Raw genomic sequence first — 17537 nt, 5'->3', positions numbered from 1 at the left:
TAAAGAATTAACCTTACTTTTTCATATTTTTCCTTATTAAGTTATTAATTGACAAAATTTCAATACCTATTTAATTAGGGGCATTTTAGTCAAATTAACTATTTTTTAATACATAAGGAGATTAGAACGATTTACTTAAGAGTTTCGGTGTGTAAATCTAATGAACACTTTTTTTTCAATAAAAGACATTATACAATATATCAACCTTAAATGTATAAGAATATATAACAAATAAAATGTGTATACACAAATGTGAGTGTATCATGTCAAAATTCCTAATCGGAGGTTTATCGACCTAATAAACTCAAAATATGAGTTAGCGTGTAAATATTTTTCCCCCGGTAGACATAGAGATCCAAACATACACATGCGGGTATCATTAATGAAAATTTGTGAGTCAAATCGATGGTCTTTAACTTTTGGCCCTACCTCATCATTTAATGAAAATTTGTGAGTCAAAATACCCTTATTCGTTGATCTATAAAACCGTATTGCTGGGTTTTACCCCAATAGAGCCCCAAAAAAAAAAAAACAAAGGAGAAATTCGTAGCAAATTATGCCTATTCAAAAATTACGCCAGTTAGCATAACTTTTATAAAACAATTTAAGGCATAACTTTTATAGAATCCATGAACTATGCCGGATAAAAAACAAACTTTTATATTAAATATTCTTGTTTAGAGGCATAACTTTATCCCGAATAGGGATAGTTTGATTAAATTTTAAAAATTGCCTTACCGATTTTTTTTTTTACTTTGAAATGGGTTTCTAAACATGCCCATAATTTACTAGAAATGTACAAGAACCCGCGATTTTTTTTAATTTTTTATACTCTAAAATCGGGTTTGAACCCAAAATCTCGTGATACTTTCAAAATTAAATTGCATAAAGCAAAAATTAAAGACTAGCTATTTGAAGGTAAAACATTAAAGACCTCCCCCGAAATAGGACATTTGTCAGCGTAATTATCCCCGGGTCATTTGCACGATTGCCCTTCAAAGGCACTGGTCTTTAATTTTTGTCCCTCAAATTGGTGGTCTTTAATTTTTGCCCTTCGTTTCGGGTTCGAATCCCCGCTCAGTCAAAAAAATTTTAAAAAAATCGCAAGGTAGAGTTTGAATTCGCAAGACAAAACTCTACCTTAGGCAGAGTTTCAAACTAGAGTTTTGCCTTCACCAGTAGGCATCAGGGAATTTTTTTTTTTTTTTTTTTTTACTTAGTTGGAATTTTATAAACCTCTGCCTTAAGGCCTAACTTTTTCCTGAATATGCCTAATTTTGGGTAAAAGTTGGCAAATTTCTGCCTGAATAGGCCTAAGTTTGCCCGAATATGCCTAATTTTGCTACAAACTTATGCCTTATGATTTTTTTTTTTGGGACAACTACGTATATATACATCTTAAAGAGAAATATTTACGAAACGTGATGATAGTTTTATATTTACAAAACATAACATTACATACCCTATACAAAACATGCTTTTTAAAAATAAAAATAATTTTTTTAAAAAGTTATCTTTTTATTTTTTAAAAATATTTTTTAATTTTTTTTCGCTCAAAAATTTATGTATGAAAGTTGTATAAAATGTGTGTAACTATAAGCTTAAAAATTCAATAAAATTTAATGTATGAAAACGATATGAAAAATGTATGAAATATCTATATCTTAGTTCCAAAAAAAAATCCGCTCAAAATTGTGTGTATGAAAATAGTATGAAATTTGTATCTCGCTCAAGTCTTAAAATTTCGCTCACTTTTTCGTGTATAAAGTTCATGTTAGATTTACGTTTTGGTCAAATTAATACAACTACAACAACATTGTATACAACTTTGATACAACATTCAAGACTTAAAATAATCGCTCAATTTTTTGTGTATGAAATGTGTATATCTTGCTCAGGGTTTAAAAAGTTCGCTAATGTTTTGTAATATATCGTCATGTTTTGTAAATAAGAAAAACTATCTTTATATTTTGTAATAAAGAGTCTTAAGTAGGTACCCTACGTAATTTTTTCCTTTTTTTTTTTTTTTTGGTGTTTGACTGAGCGGAAGCTCGAATCCGGAACCCATAAATTTTTACGGGAAGGACAAAAATTAAAGAGTTTAAATTTGAGGGTCAAAAGTTAAGGACCAGTGCCTTTGGAGGACATTCCGCACAAAAAAATGATTTTCCTTATTGTCTAGGGGAAAAACCATAACTAGGCAATAGTTGAAAAATAATTCCAGGATCGTAGCAACATTAGTTAGTTTTCATTTCATCACCCCACAATTAAATATTAGCAACTTCCCAAAAAAATCCCTAGAATTAAGTTGAATGAGGATCAATACGAAACCCTTCCTCTATTTTTGGACAGAGTATTTATCTTCCATAATTGAAATAATCATTTAAGTTTTTTGGTCATTTCCTTTCTATAAGTATATTTTGGATCAAAATAAAAAAGCGTCGACCCTTTGTGTATATATCTAATTATACTCGTAAACATATATATATTTATATGTAACATATACTAGTGAAATATACTTGGTATTTTTGCAAAATATATATTTATAACATAAATATTCATGGTTATTTCATAAAAAAAAAGTATTTATACCATAGATATACATGGTATTTTTTCAACTGAAACATATTTTTCATGTAGCATATTTATCCCATAAATATGCATAGTATTTTCACAAAAATATATTTATACCATAAATATACACAGTATTTCACAAAAATATATACGATATAATAAAAATATACATGGTATAACATATATAACCAATCTGAAATAATGATAATGGAAATAGATAATTATCTATTTTGCTCAGTCTTTTTTTTCCCCATCTATTTTGCTCAATCTAAAAACTACGATTCAACCTAATGACTACAGGGCAGTAGCATAAAGTTGGACACCAAAAATAAAAGAAGAGAAAATTGAGATAATAGGGTGTATTGATTAAAGAAGAAAGAGAAAATGAATTGAAAACTAGAATTAAAATAAAATATTAAGATAATAATTGTGGATGTGGATCCCTAATTTAATGGAACGGATTTACTAATCCTCCCTGATTTATTGGAGTAAATGACAGTTCAAAATGTCTTATTTGTAATTAAAGCATGCTTTTTTTTGTTCCACTTTAAGAGTTTATGCTAATTATGTATCAAAAAGCATAAGAAGCCTTATTAATCATCTGGGCTAAATCCAAGTTCAGACCCAGAGCTAATAGCAAACGCGTCCCCGTGCAGCTCTACGAAGTCGCCTGTAAATGCCACTCCTCCGCCGCGAACCGCCACTACTGCTTTCACCAACCACCAACCATGCTGACTCATCTCCTCCAAAAACTAAACCACAAACCACCCACCATCACCACCATCCTCCTCCGCCATAAAACCACTTCATCCGAATACGTATCTTCAAGAAACCGTGACCCAACTTTCGAAAAACTAATGGACAAATACAAAAACCTCTTTAAAGTCATCTCAATTCAAGACCTCATCCTCGGCACCACAACCACCACTAACGCCGTCTCCATCGACTTCCTCAACCGTTTATCCCAACGCCTCCATCTCAACCGTGGTGCCACTCATTTCCTCCGTAAATACCCACACATTTTCCACATTTTCCATCACCCCACAAAACTACAACCTTATTCTACACTCACACAAACTGCACTTAATATCACTCATCAAGAAGCTGCAGCTATTAATGCTGATTTGCAAGTTGTGGTTGACCGTTTAGTTCGTTTGTTGTCGATGTCGTTGACTAAAGAATTGCCCCTTAGAGCTATTTTTAAGGTTTTTAGGGAACTTGGTTTGCCTGATGATTTTGAGGATAGTGTAATCTTGAAAAGATCTGATCTTTTTGCGGTTCTTGATAGTGGGAATGAACCAAACACTCATGTGTTGAAACTTGTTGGGGATGTAGAGAAGGGGGAGTTAGTTGCAGCTGTTGATGATTGGAGAGTAATGGAATGTTGTAAAGAGGATTGTGGGGTTGATAGGAATGAGATTTTGTATAGTTTTAAGCATAGTTACCCACCAGGGATGAAGTTGAGGAGGAATTTTAAGGCAAAGGTTAAGGAATGGCAACGGTTGAAGTATGTAGGGCCGTATGAGGCGGTGGAGATTCGAGAGAAGAGGAAGAAGAGTAAGATTGGGATGATGGAGATGGAGAAGAGGGCGGTTGGGATTGTGCATGAGTTTTTGAGTTTGACGGTTGAGAAAATGGTCGAGGTAGAGAAGATTAGTCATTTTAGGAAGTGGTTTGGGATTGATTTGAATATAAGGGACTTGTTTTTGGATCATCCAGGGATATTTTATCTGTCGACGAAAGGGTATAGACATACAGTGTTTTTAAGGGAGGCTTATGAAAGGGGATGTTTGATTGAACCAAATCCAGTGTATGAGGCTAGAAGGAAGCTTCTTGATCTTGTTATTTTGGGACGACGTGGGTTGTCTAGAGGTCATTCTGAGCCAACGGGTGTGAGCCAGGGTGAAGACGGTGGTATTGAAGAGGTGAAGACTGATTCAGATGAAGATTGAATTACCGAGAGCTTGCAGCCCTACCTTAAATGCAGGATGCTATGCAATTGCTAAAGGCCCTGATGAAAAGGATCATAGAAGTCAAGAAGTGTTGAACAAAATGGAGGTAAGGATTGAGAACACAAGTTCTATATTGTTCATTTTCTGGGGGTAGATTTTAAAGCCTTCGATTCAAAAGCACAGCCATTTGTTTTCATTTACTTTCAGATGGACCAAATGCCAGTATGTTGTGATCAATCAATCAACTGTGCTTCAATTCCGAACTAGTTGAGATCGGGCTATATTAATCGTCTATTACCATTCAACTCTACTCGGACCCATTTCATTACAATCTTCCAGAATGCACCTTTTTATACTATCAAAAAACTGTATTCTCTTGACTTCCCATCATATCTTATAGAGGCAGAAACTAGTTAAATTCTCATTTGTTCTACACTGTATGATCATATATTTCTTTGATGTGTTATGATCAAGAAACTAATCTTACCACTTGAAGCTGGTCTAAATTAACCAAGTGAAAACCAACCCAATATATAAAATCTGATGCACATGAAACTCACCCAACATGAATGCATGTGTTAGGAATGAAATAAAGGTCAAAACTAAATGTTTAGCGACCTTTCAACTAATATGGTAGGATGATATGTTGACTGATCCGTTGAGTTTGCATATATAGCTAGTTCAAGTTGAAAGATTAATGCAAGTATTATTTGATACTATATCCATGTGCATCCATGTTTTGACAGGACAGTCCTAGTAGTCATCTCTTGATTTTTCCATGTTGAAAGAAAAAAAGCCATAAGCTGTATTTCTGTCATCTCTTGATTTTTCCATGTTGAAAGAAAAAAAGCTATAAGCTGTATTTCTGGTTCGTTGATTTTGTCCTATTGCTGACCTTCAGGGAGCTGTGTAACATCTGCATTAGCAGAGACCATCATCAGCAAGAATAAATTATCCTCCAAGTAGTATAGAGACCTGCGTCTGAGAAAAAGGTCGAGTCTCCTTTACTAATTACAAATGTAACACCAAGACGTGCTTCATTGAAATGGATGATGACCTGTGCAAGTTAGCAAGTGAATGTTTAATTGATATTTTAAGAGAGTTGCTTGTCATTAGAATTTGTGATCTTTGGCTGAAGCAGAGGCTGTAATGCTTGTAGTGCCCTGCTTTCTGAACTATGTGTGACTCTGTTTGGTTGTCACAAATCTACTTAGCCAACGTAGATACCAGCTCCACTTGTAACTTCTAGAAGCTGATGTGAAGGGAGTCTGAGCCTTAGTGTATCATTTGGAAAAGGAAGTACAGATCCTGCATGATTTGGGGTGAGGAGCAATTCAGATGGATACTTGAGCAAGTGTCGGTGAGTATCTTACTTTGCTCACAAATAATCATGGTCACTTAGGTATTATGCTCTGCATGTTGTGTTGTACTTTACTCTCAAATCCTAGCAGAGACAAAACCATGGGTGTTTTTGTCCATCTGCCTAAGCCTTGATACCTTTGCCGGCAGGAGGTAGCAGGTACCTAGTGAGATGGTCGAGGTGCATGCAAGTTATTTCGGACACCACCTTTGGGTCTTTCTTCCCTCCTTTTTATGTCTGAGTTGAGACGTAAGCTGATATTACTTGAAGAAGAATGTAAACTAAAATTTTGGAATTTGATTTTGGAAGGATGCAACATATGATACACCCCCTAGGAGTTATTTGTTATATTTCCTATATTTGATATTCCCCCTCTTCCATTCCATTTTCATAGCATGCTTTCAATTAGTCTGTGTTCTTTCAGTCTCTTACATTCAGCTTTCTTATAAACCTTCAAGAGTAGCAGAATTCGTGTTGCCACTTGCCAGGATAACCAACTGATGTCCTTAAATCAAACAACCACAGATTGCATACTGTTTCTTAGGATGTCAAATAAAAAGTTAAAAATTTTCTATTGAAATACATCTAAAAATTGATTAATAAAAAACGAGTTCACATAAGTTGAAGAACAGAAGCTGACTTTGAACCTCCCGCATAAACTTAAGCCAGGAAAAACTAAAGTTATGCTTGAGGGGTATAACTTTTCCTCAAGACATAGTTTAGTTATGCGCTATGGAGCAAAACTTTTCCTTAAGGAACTATGCTTTATGGAGCAGATCTTTAATTAAGGCATAACCAAAAGTATGCCTTAACTAAAAGTGTGCCTTGAAAAGTTTTTAAAAAAAAAGTCTCAAGGAAAGTCTGTCCCTCCCGATAACTTCCTTAAGGAAAAACTAAATTTATCTTGAGGAGGGGCATAACTTTTCTCAAGGCATAATTTAGTTTTGCCTTTAGGCAAAACTTTTCCTTAAAGAATTATGCCTTATGGGGCGATGTGATTTTTAATTAAAAGATGTATAACCAAAAGTATGCCTTAACTAAAAGTGTGCACTTGAAAAGTTTTTTTTAAAAAAAAAATGTCTCAAGGCAAAGTCTCATCGCAAGATAACTTCCTTAAGGAAAACTAAAGTTATGCGGAGGGGCATAACTTTTCCTCAAGGCATAATTTAGTTTTGCTTTATTGGGCAAAACTTTTCCTTAGGAATTATGCGTATGTGACTTTTTAATTAAGGTATAACCAAAAGTATGCCTTAACTAAAAGTGTGCCTTGAAAAGTTAAAAAAAAAAAAAAAAGTCTCAAGGCAAAATTGATAACTTCCTTAAGGAAAAACTAAAGTTATGCGGAGATAACTTTTCCTCACAAGCATAATTTAGTTTTGCCTTACCAAAATTTTTCAAAGGAACTTACGCCTTATGGGGCATACTTTTAATTAAGATAACCAAAAGTATGCCTTAACTAAAAGTGTCTTTGAAAAGTTAAAAAAAAAAAAAAAAAAAATGTCTCAAGGCAAATCTCATTTCCCCTCCGGATAACTTTGGTTTTTTCCAAGGATTGTATCTTGATCCCAAGATACACTCTCCCCGAAACTTATTTTTTATTTTTTATTTTATGCAGCAATTCGAACTTAAGCATAGGTGTATCGAGAAGAAAAACTTAAAAGAGCACTTAATTATGAGGGGCAAAATTTAAAGACCACCCCAAAAGAAGGGCAATCCGTGCAAAAAAATGTAAAATAAGCCCAAAAAATTAGTTGGGTTTGTTTAGCTTAACTTATCTAAAACAACTTTTTTTAAGCCCATCCAAACAGGCTCTTAGACATTTTTCAAACAAGGGAGAGAACAAAATGAGAAAGATGACCCAAAATTAAACCCCAAAACCAAACTTAATGCGGAATTGACGATGGACCAAAAATGCCCTTGTAGTTTTCGAATGGTTCATTATTTATCCTAGACGGCCAAACTATTATCGAAAGGAGTATTCGTTCAATTCACATTGTTCAAGAGCATATTTGGACCAAAGTGGTAACTATCTGGGCATGACCGGGTCAAAGTATTAATGTCGTGCATATCTGTTGAATTTCTTAAAAATTAAGGATATTTTTACGCTTCATCCTAAAATATATTCAATGCAAGTATAGTCAGTAAGGAGAATGACGATAAGGTAAGATTAGATGGGATTGGAATGCCTCAATGTAGAAAATTTAGGTGTTTCAGAACAATTTTCCTAGACAATGGTATAGTAAATGGATACATATAGGATATCATATCATTGAAAATATGATAAAAATATTATAAGAGTGTCCTTTCTCCTAAAAAGAAAAGAAAGTATTATAAGGTGAGATAGTCGAATGCCTATTTTTTATGTTTTACTTCAAGTACTGTGTCCGAAATCTACAAGGCCGATTAATCTGAATTTGCACTCATCCCTAGTTGATTGTGTAAACTGTATTTGTATCTAAAGGATTTGTTGATTTTTGCTTTATGGTTGATTGGAAAATAATAGATATAAATTCGAGATATTACTCAATCAAACTTTATTAAACTCAGTTGGTCTTTTATAATAGCAAACCACTATTAAATAAAACAACAGTATGAAAATACTGCAGTGTTCATTAATATAATGAATGCGTATCATATAAAATCAAGTCTCTGGCATTTTTTAAAAGGGAAATTCTAGTGAGCAGAGAATTTAAACTGATTTTTCTTTTACAGTAACCATGCACCAGGTAAAGATTTGACACACTGCCACCCACAGCATAATATTGAAATAAACCACCATAGTAAACCAATTCATCTGTATGTCACATTACACAAATCATTCTTCCACAGGCTACTAAATATAAAAATCCCAAAACATGTAATGCACATTGTTATTACAGAACTAATCAAAACATCCATTTAGATTTGCACATGTTCCCAACATATATTCACCCAGTCTCATTGTTGTACTACGGCTAGGCAAAACGTATTTGATATTGTACATCAACATCTGCTTTAGGTGATGCATGCAAAAAATTTGATACCTTAGCGAGTATTTTTAATCTTAAGTCATGACGTTCATTAGCAGCAGATGGATATTCTAGCCTGATAAGTATTCTCACCAACACTGGAGACTTGGCTAACAAAAGCTTGATAAGTTGCATCACAGGCATTGATATTGTACCACTTTCTAGCTTAACTTCCCTGAGGTGATTAAATGTCACATCTGAGAAACGTTCCATTTTGAGACATTCAAGATCAGCACCACCATCATAATCATTCACCGCCTAAAAAAGATAACAAGAAGTCAACTCTCAGGTTGAGGATCTAAGAAAGTGCGCAAAAAAGACATTAAATAAGAAAGAAAGAAAGAAAGAAAGAAAAAGTAAAAGCACCAACCCTAATTTCGAGATATTCTAAATATGGGAAGCTTCTTATCAAGCAAAGAGCACATGAGAGCTTATATGATTCCTCCAGCATAGGATCAAGCAGGTAGAAACATTTGACATGATTAAGATCAAAGGGAAGCCTTGTTGGTACTAAACTTGGTTCTTCTTCTTGGAACTAGGGGAAAAAAAAAAACTAAAATTAAGTTCACTCAGACCAAAAGAAGTTCCATCTGTGAAAGTGCATAAGAATGAAGTCATGAAGCAACATCTACCTCGGAATGATGGATGTGTAACGCAAGGTGCTCAAGAGCAGAACAAGACTTGAAAAGCTTTGCCAAATCAAAATTCTTTGCCTCCATGGGAGAACGAGCACCCATCAGAGCTAATTCTGTCAGAAGAGGGACGTTCTTTAGGCAGACAGACTTTATACTGCCATGGAAATCAAAGTACCTTAGCATGGGGGCATTAATATCAATTATGTTTATAACTTCTGACATCAGTTCCTCCAGCTCCAACCGCTCAAGCAACGGGCAATGAGATATTAAACTTCCGAGCCATTCTGGGGAAATTGTGACTCTACACAGTTTCAGGCTAATTAACCAATCAAATCCTTTAAAAGCCGATGGAGGATGTATTGAACAATTATGAAGAGTTAGATGCCTCAGCTGCGAACAAGTGAAAAGTGAAGAAGACAATTTGTATAGTCCATTATACCGTGGAAAGCGAAGAAAAAGATGTTGAATGCCATTCCTAGAGAGGAAATATATGAAGTTGTCAATCTCAGGACAGCTTTTCAAAATATCCATGTCGAGGGTAAACTTAGTAATGGGTCCTTCATGAAGAGTCAAAAGCGGGTAGATAATCTTTATAAATTTAACTGTAGGGTATAGTAAATCCTTTTGAGTTTTCCAATGAGATACATCAACTGTGAACTCTGTACGTCTACACCAGTTATACCTCCATTTCTTCGACAAGATGCTTGTCCTTATAGCATCTTTACAAGGCAAACACATCAGAATGACATCGATTACATTATCAGGAAGGTCGCTAAGGACGTTAGAAGGTAAACTTTGACAATGATTTCTTCCCTTAGAAGGCATCAGATGATAATAATCAATAATCACCGAGAACCTGTAGAAAATAAGCAAAAATACGAAGTGAGGAATCACCAAACTATCTGGCATATTGACAAAATCTACAAACTACTTGGACAGAACTGCTATTCACATTGTCAAATCAAAATAAGAAGTAACATTGATCATGTAGTTACTTTTGCTTTACTCAAAGATCTGGGAGCTAGATAAGTGTAGCAAAAGTGTGGACGGAGAAGTTGTGATGAACAATGGAGAAGCTTTAATTGTGCAGTGATCATCTCCCTACTGCCAACAGCCTCATAGTACTTTATAATGTTGTTAATCTGATCAAGTTATGCTATGGAGATAATTTGGAGGACAATTTTGAGGTAATCACTGCCAGTGATTAAGACCGATCCTCCATGACTCAGTTTCGAAAAATTGATGGTGGTAATTTAGTTGCTGTCATTGCAATATTTAGCAACATATTTTCATCTGTCAAGAGTCAAGACCAATTGCCTGCTAGATGTTAAAGTTGTTCTTCTACATGCTCCTCAGCGACAGGGATCACATAATGCCAGGAGAGAGCAGTTGCTAACTAACGAATTCAGGAACAATCTCTTATTTAACGCAGTCAAGCTTGTTCTGTATCGGCTAATATTGCAGGCTGTTCAATATGTCTCGCGTTAACCTGCATGCCTACAGGGCTCCCTATAATATTTAGTGTTCTTGGGCAGCCATTATTCTAGGCATTCTTACATACACAGGTACCACAGGTTATGTATTTTGGCTATTGATTTCTTGCCATTAAACAGCAACTGATTGTCACTAAGTAACAGTCGCTTCATCTCTTTCATTTTCAATATTCCAACTTGAGGACAGGGTTATCTAAGGGGAATAAATTGTTACATAGGGGTTGCGAGTTCAGCACAACCCAACAACTTTTGCACTAACTCCGTATTTAGGTTAAAAATTTCATTGAATATATAAGTATAAATAATCTATCCCGAACCCCATAAACTGTCATGTTTAAGAACTCATAAACCAAAAACTTAAAAACCTTGCTCCGCCTCTAAATTTGTTAGTCCACTCTTTTATAGTGTTGTTAGTGTTATTTAAGCCCTGTTAGTAGAGATAAGTGTTGTTAGTCTACATCACACCCAGTCTAATATATATACATAAAAAACAATTTTAACCATGTATAAACAGTGTAATTTTTTGCTATCCGAACCCCCTTGGCCCATCCTCCCTCCTCCCCTGATCAGACCCCTTCTGGTGCTGCCCTTGGATGCTTTGTGCACTGGGCTGCCCCTTTTTTTTTTTTTTTTTTTTTTTTCCGTCCCATTACTCCTCCGTCCCATAATAAGTGTCACCTTAGGAAACTAAGACATAAATTGGCTAACTTTTCCAACTCTACCCTTAGACAAAAACTATAAGTTAAAGTAACATCTAAATGATGATTGAAAAAAGCACATAGTAACTTGGTATTGTTGGATTCCCAATGTCAAAAGGTTTACTACTTGTGCATGCTCTAATCAAGAGGAAAAAATAGTTTATTTTATTATATAGGGGTAATTTAGTAAACTTCACATTTCATTATTGATTTTTTAATATGCGTGTTTTTGGCTAAGGTGAAACTTATTATGGGACGGAGGAAGTAGAGATTAGTAGTCATACTGAATGAAATCCTAAGTTGTCCTCTTTTTTTTTCCCCATATTTCTTCTTTTTTCTCAGCTTTTCTCTGTTATTCTTTAGAAAAGCTCTGGTTCTTTGAGCTCCATTTGCAACAGGATATGTAACATAGCTTAATCTTCATTATAAACTGCATTCTCATATCAAGAACACCTTGCCTTCAATACACCATACATACATTTGTAGTTTTCAAAATAAAATAAAAAAGACTACAAAAAAAAGGTCATTTCTAACTCATATATATAAGCTTAGAAGCCTGTTTCAGCAGATTTTGAACATCAAATTAGTAGTTTTACTATTAAAATTAGCAAACCCTAAAGATTCTATAAGTGCAGCATAACAACAATGTAAAATGAGTAGAAAAATTAAAAAGATAGAGCCTTTAGGATTACCAATGATGTCAAATACCCCTGTGTATGTGTGGCTTAACAGTTTAGGCTTTATAAGATGAAGGGGAAAGACAAAAGGTAAAAACAGTGTAGAGTGATTAGTTACCTTGTAATATTAGAATTTATAATCATGTTATTTACTATATATGCTGTCTTTGATTTTTTTTCATCTGTCAAGAGTCGAGACCAATTGCCTGCTAGATGTTAAAGTTGTTCTTCTACATGCTCATCAGCGACAGGGATCACATAATGCCAGGAGAGAGCAGTTGCTAACTAACGAATTCAGGAACAATGTCTTATTTAACACAGTCAAGCTTGTTCTGTATCGGCTAATATTGCAGGCTGTTCAATATGTCTCGCGTTACCCTGCAAGCCTACAGAGCTCCCTGTAATATTTAGTGTTCTTGGGCAGCCATTATTATGGGCATTCTTCCATACACAGGTACCACAGGTTATGTATTTTGGCTATTGATCTCTTGCCATTCAACAGCAACTGATTGTCACTAAGTAACAGTTGCTTCATCTCCTTCATTTTCAATTTCAATATTCCAACTTTGAGGACAGGGTTATTTAAGGGGGATAAATTGTTACATACGGGGTTGCGAGTTCAGTAGAACCCAACAACTTTTGCACAAACCCCATATTTAGGTTTAAAATTTCACTGAATATATAAGTATAAATAATCTATCCCGAACCCAATAAACTGTCATGTTTAAGAACTCATAAACCAAAAACTTAAAACCCTTGCTCCGCCTCTAAATTTGTTAGCTCACTATTTTGTAATGTTGTTAGTGTTATTTAAGCCCTGTTAGTCTACATCACACCCCTTGGGATGCAACCCTTCCCGGACCCTGCTAACGCGGGATGCTTTGTGCACTCGGCTACCCTTTTTTTTAAGTAGAGATTGGTGAAATCCTAAGTTGCTTTGAGCTCCATTTGCAACAGGATACGTAACATTAGAAGCGAATATAGGATTTCTAGAACATGAGTGCGCCACTGAAAAAGGAAGGGAAAAATGTATTAAGTGGGAATTGATCCCTAGTCTTCTAGGTAAATAACTCAACATCCAACCAAGTGCACCGATTAGTCTTTTTGTAGCATGGGTAACTGCAGATACTATTATACCAATTCTAGAAAATATATACATAAAATGCCTACTTTTTTTGAAGCGATCACGGGTTCACGTGCCCCAAATATAACATGTAAATTCGCCTCTGTAATAACATAGCTTAATGTTCTTTATAAACTGCATTCTCATAGAAAGAACACCTTGCATCAATACTCCATAAATACATTTGTGGGTTCAAAATAAAAATAAAAAAGACTACAAAAAAGAAATGGTCATTTCTAACTCATATAGATAAGCTTAGAAGCCTGTTTCAGCAGATTTTGAACATTAAATTAGTAGTTTTACTATTAAAATTAGCAAACCCTAAAGAATCTACAAGTGCAGCATAACAAAAATGTAAAATGAGTAGAAAAATGAAAAAGATAGAGCCTTTAGGATTACCAATGATGTCAAATACCCTTCTGTATATGTGGCTTAACAGTTTAGGGTTTATAAGATGAAGGGGAAAGACAAAAGGTAAAAACAGTGTAGAGTGATTAGTTACCTTGTAATATTAGAATTTATAATCATACTATTTACTATATATGCTGTCTTTGATTTTTTTTAATTTTTTTTTTTTTTTTTTTTTGGTTTCTCATGTCCGATAATACGAGGGCCGACTAATAAATAGAGAACCATGGGCACTAGAGTTGATTTTTTTTCCGTAGACTCAGCACTTGGGGTCATTTGGCAGCTGATTAGAGTTATGCAGTTATTAATTATGTAGATACATGTATTAGTTATTCCATGTTCTACCTGCATAATATAATATACGTAGATTCACTCATAACTTATCCATGTAGTAGTTATGCGGGTTTTGAAATTGCAAATCAAACACTGTAATAATTTTATTCTTCGTCCGTCCGTTTTTTATTTGTTCTATATACTAAAAATAGTTATATATTTTTACTTGTCCAGCTTGAAAAATCAAGAGATATTTTACAAATTCATACCTATTTTACGTCATTATTAATTATTGGGTTGAAAAGTTTAAGAATTTTTTAGTGACCGCACAATATGTTTTATTGTTTTCATCAATTATTAGATAACATAGTAATAATTATGCATGATAACTCCCTCTATCTCATTTTAGTTGTCTTGTTTCGCTTTTCGAGAGTCAAGTTGACTAATTTTCGAAGCTAAATTTGATTAGATTAATTTAATATTTTCAAATTATAATTTAATGAAAAGTACTACAAGTTGTAATTCTTCTCATATTAATATGGTGAAAAAAATATACTCTCTCAAAATGTTGGTCAAAATTTATATAATTTGACTTTTAAAAAAGAAAAGCGGACAAATAATATGAGACCGAGAGAGTAGTAAAATTATTATTATGACTCTCTTAAGGGATATGCCAAATCAATATGGGATAAATAAAAATAGAGAGAATAGATGAATAACTTACCTCCCAACTATCAAAGATGTTATTAGCTATGCAAAATTTAATACATGTAACTTACCTTGTAACTAGCTACTTAATGCAGGATCATCACCTTAAAGAAAAGGATACGTTGATGCTTGTTTTGCATCAGAAAAGTTTCACCAAAACCAAAAGGAGTAAATAGAAAACGACAAGCACAGAGACATAAGTCACTAGCGACTGTGGCAGCTTGATTTCTTTTACTACATATATACATGTTTGTTGCTATTAAGTTATGCTGGTGAAGCGCAATGGCCTTTAACATTTCCTAAGTTGAGCAATGTCACATTTTAGGTATCGAAGAATGTAGTAGAACTAGGAAACTTTATGGTAGACGACACTTCCATCATTTCTTCTGTCTAACACAACATTACCTCTGTGTGTTCCGTGTTTGTTATGATCCAACTATTCCTCCACTAAGTTGGACTATTGGCAGACATATTGCATTAATTTGTTACTAATCATTAGTGGAAACGGGGCAAGAATAAATTAACAACCAAGCGACTGTTAATTGTAGAACATAATCGAAGACCCTCATTTTTTTTCGAACGACTATAGTAAGGAAAAAGAATTGGACTAAATTCATTGCTTTCGACTTGAACTATATATACATATACAACAAAAAGAAGTTGTATACATATACGAAGATCACTCATTCCGAACATAGTTGACTCTAGATCTTGGATTCGACACTGGTTACTTTATGCAAATGATCTATATCCTGTGCCTCTACCTTCAAAGTTAAGGTATTGCAAAAGAATTCTTTTGATCTGAATCCACACGGAATTATGAATCCATTTTGGAGTTTAGCACTTCTTCCATGTCCCTCTTATTTGAAACCATAGAGAAGATACACTGTAATTACTAGTTACTGGTTTTGAATTGTTGAATTTTCTGAAGACATGCCTGAGCCCTCTCCATGACAACATCAATCCTACTCCTCTTGGTACAACCCACAGATTCCTGCACTACCCTTTGCAGTTTCTTCTTAGGTTCTTCTGGACTACCAAAGCTTCCATTTTTCCTCTTCCTGTTGCTTGATGACTCTATACAAACCCCAGAAACAGCAAACTCATCAAAATCAGCATAGAAAACTAACTAGACAAATATCATACAATCATAGGCAAATTCAGGAATTTAAATTAGGGGGAACACCGGCCAATACATATCATCCACTGGTGCACACATGATTTTACCACTATTTTAAAGGCAGGATAAAAAGTTTACCCCTGGCCTCTCTACCTCCCTGTTAAGATAGGAGTAAGTTCTCCACTCTACCCTTCCCAAACCTCATTTATAGGATTACATTAGGTATGTTGATGTTCATACAAAGTTTACCCTTGACCTTGAGGTCAAATTCCTTTACACACCTCTTTAATCCGGACAATTCTTTACGCTCAACCTTTCCAAAGTGTCCTAAATGATTTGTGTACACACCTCAACTGTTAGTACATGCCACCTCTTACCAATACAGATAACACGTAGCTTTGTCCATCAACACTTACGTAAATGAAAAAATATTACTCCCTCAGTCCCATTTTATATATGACACTCTTTCCTTTTAATCCGTCCCAAAAATAATGACACCTTTCCATATTTGAAAATAATATAATTTTATGAGATGATTTGAGTCCACACAAATGGCTAAAGCTTATTTTGAACCACAAATTTCAAAAATCTTCCTTTCTTTATTAAACTTAGTGTTACGGAGGGACTACCTACTAGTATTTTAAGAACTTGGTTGTCATTTGAACTGCCCATTTTTCATTATTTTCATTATTATTAGGCTAAACAATACTTATATATGAAATAGACCGCCAATGCTTAAAAACATACTACAAAGCAAATATCAATTTGAAACAAGAATTGCAGAAATAAAACTAACATTGTCCGAGATACAACCCACATACACATATATAAACAAGGTTGTTTAAAAAGCCACCTATAATCATAAACAGTACAAACAAATGACATCAAAAACAGACAGAAGGTCTAACCTTGAGTAGCAACATAGGAAGAAGAAGGAACAGATTCAGAGTAGTGAGATTCAAGAAGAGAGATGAAGGATCTTAGTTCCAACTTGAGATATTCAAACTTGTTTGGATGCTGAGTTTCCAAAATTTCCAGTTCTTCCTTAGCTTGTTCCATTTTTCCTTTGCTTACAACTTCCAGGAAAATGGAAAGACAAAAGAAGAGTAAAGCTGGAAAGTTCGAATACATTAATAAATGAGTTTGTTCCTTCTTTTCAAAATCAAACTCCTCGTACAGTGTCAACTGACCATAAAGCGCGACATGAAAAGGCTCTTTGTCCGTTTCTCGATATTATAAAACCTTCTTCGGGTACCCACTACTAAGTGGACAGTACATGCTACAATATCTAATTTCCGATCCTTTTAAAATAATCTCTCCGTCCTAATTTAAATGTCTTAATTTGATTAGATATCAAGTTTAACAAATAATTTTTTTTTTTAAATTTTTTGATCCTAAATTAAAAATGTCTGATATGTAGAATGTTCTTTGAATTTTGTGGTCATAAATTTGTCACGTAGAATGTTTGAATTGTCAACTTACTAAATATAAAAAGAGACACTTTTTCT

The 17537-nt window shown here is 34.2% G+C and overlaps 4 protein-coding genes across 8 annotated transcripts in view; 2 read left to right on the top strand and 2 right to left on the bottom strand.

Annotated features, from left to right (window-relative positions):
- The window catches only part of LOC132039062 (protein ROOT PRIMORDIUM DEFECTIVE 1-like), a 39236-nt gene extending 32857 nt beyond the window's left edge, over nucleotides 1–6379 (top strand). Inside the window, exons 1-2 of one of the 3 annotated variants that reach the window (XM_059429610.1) lie at nucleotides 3296–4632; nucleotides 5428–6379. In XM_059429610.1, coding sequence (XP_059285593.1) covers nucleotides 3303–4526 — 1224 coding nt within the window. In that variant the 5' untranslated portion in view covers nucleotides 3296–3302 and the 3' untranslated portion in view covers nucleotides 4527–4632; nucleotides 5428–6379. Of the gene's footprint in view, nucleotides 1–3295; nucleotides 4633–4733; nucleotides 5022–5427 lie in introns of those variants that run through there. The other 2 variants (XM_059429614.1, XR_009410343.1) reach the window with 2 other exon arrangements.
- LOC132047622 (protein ROOT PRIMORDIUM DEFECTIVE 1-like) lies at nucleotides 3432–4526 on the top strand. Its single transcript, XM_059438641.1, has one exon. It carries the CDS (start codon nucleotides 3432–3434, stop codon nucleotides 4524–4526), a length of 1095 nt encoding a protein of 364 aa, XP_059294624.1.
- Nucleotides 6380–8643: 2264 nt separating the features above from the next.
- Nucleotides 8644–14068, bottom strand: LOC132038988 (F-box/FBD/LRR-repeat protein At1g13570-like). 3 transcript variants are annotated; one of them, XM_059429523.1, is made up of 4 exons: nucleotides 13920–14068; nucleotides 9527–10385; nucleotides 9265–9429; nucleotides 8644–9152 (listed from the first exon to the last, which is right to left on the bottom strand). In XM_059429523.1, exons 2-4 carry the CDS (start codon nucleotides 10352–10354, stop codon nucleotides 8841–8843), a joined length of 1305 nt encoding a protein of 434 aa, XP_059285506.1. In that variant the 5' UTR covers nucleotides 10355–10385; nucleotides 13920–14068; the 3' UTR covers nucleotides 8644–8840. The 3 variants fall into 3 exon arrangements, with proteins under 3 accessions (XP_059285506.1, XP_059285488.1, XP_059285497.1); XM_059429505.1 differs by lacking the exon at nucleotides 13920–14068 and adding an exon at nucleotides 12413–13216; XM_059429514.1 differs by lacking the exon at nucleotides 13920–14068 and adding an exon at nucleotides 10525–11620.
- A 1546-nt stretch (nucleotides 14069–15614) lies between these two features.
- Nucleotides 15615–17337, bottom strand: LOC132048093 (uncharacterized). The gene is made up of 2 exons (XM_059439028.1): nucleotides 16938–17337; nucleotides 15615–15986 (listed from the first exon to the last, which is right to left on the bottom strand). Exons 1-2 carry the CDS (start codon nucleotides 17158–17160, stop codon nucleotides 15805–15807), a joined length of 405 nt encoding a protein of 134 aa, XP_059295011.1. The 5' UTR covers nucleotides 17161–17337; the 3' UTR covers nucleotides 15615–15804.
- Between the last annotated feature and the right edge of the window lie 200 nt (nucleotides 17338–17537).

Source organism: Lycium ferocissimum, chromosome 2 (genome assembly GCF_029784015.1).
Source record: "Lycium ferocissimum isolate CSIRO_LF1 chromosome 2, AGI_CSIRO_Lferr_CH_V1, whole genome shotgun sequence".
NCBI lineage: Eukaryota > Viridiplantae > Streptophyta > Magnoliopsida > Solanales > Solanaceae > Lycium > Lycium ferocissimum.
Note: the sequence above shows the minus strand (reverse complement) of the source record. Positions and strands in the feature narration are given on the sequence as shown.

Coding starts and splice junctions, on each gene's coding strand:
- LOC132038988 (XM_059429523.1), bottom strand. CDS start 10,354: ATGCCTTCTAAGGGAAGAAATCATTGTCAAAGTTTACCTTCTAACGTC. Junction 9,430..9,526: donor TACACATCCATCATTCCGAG/GTAGATGTTGCT, acceptor TTTTTCCCCTAG/TTCCAAGAAGAAGAACCAAG. Junction 9,153..9,264: donor TAGAATATCTCGAAATTAGG/GTTGGTGCTTTT, acceptor TATCTTTTTTAG/GCGGTGAATGATTATGATGG.
- LOC132047622 (XM_059438641.1), top strand. CDS start 3,432: ATGGACAAATACAAAAACCTCTTTAAAGTCATCTCAATTCAAGACCTC.
- LOC132048093 (XM_059439028.1), bottom strand. CDS start 17,160: ATGTATTCGAACTTTCCAGCTTTACTCTTCTTTTGTCTTTCCATTTTC. Junction 15,987..16,937: donor TTCCTATGTTGCTACTCAAG/GTTAGACCTTCT, acceptor GGGTTTGTATAG/AGTCATCAAGCAACAGGAAG.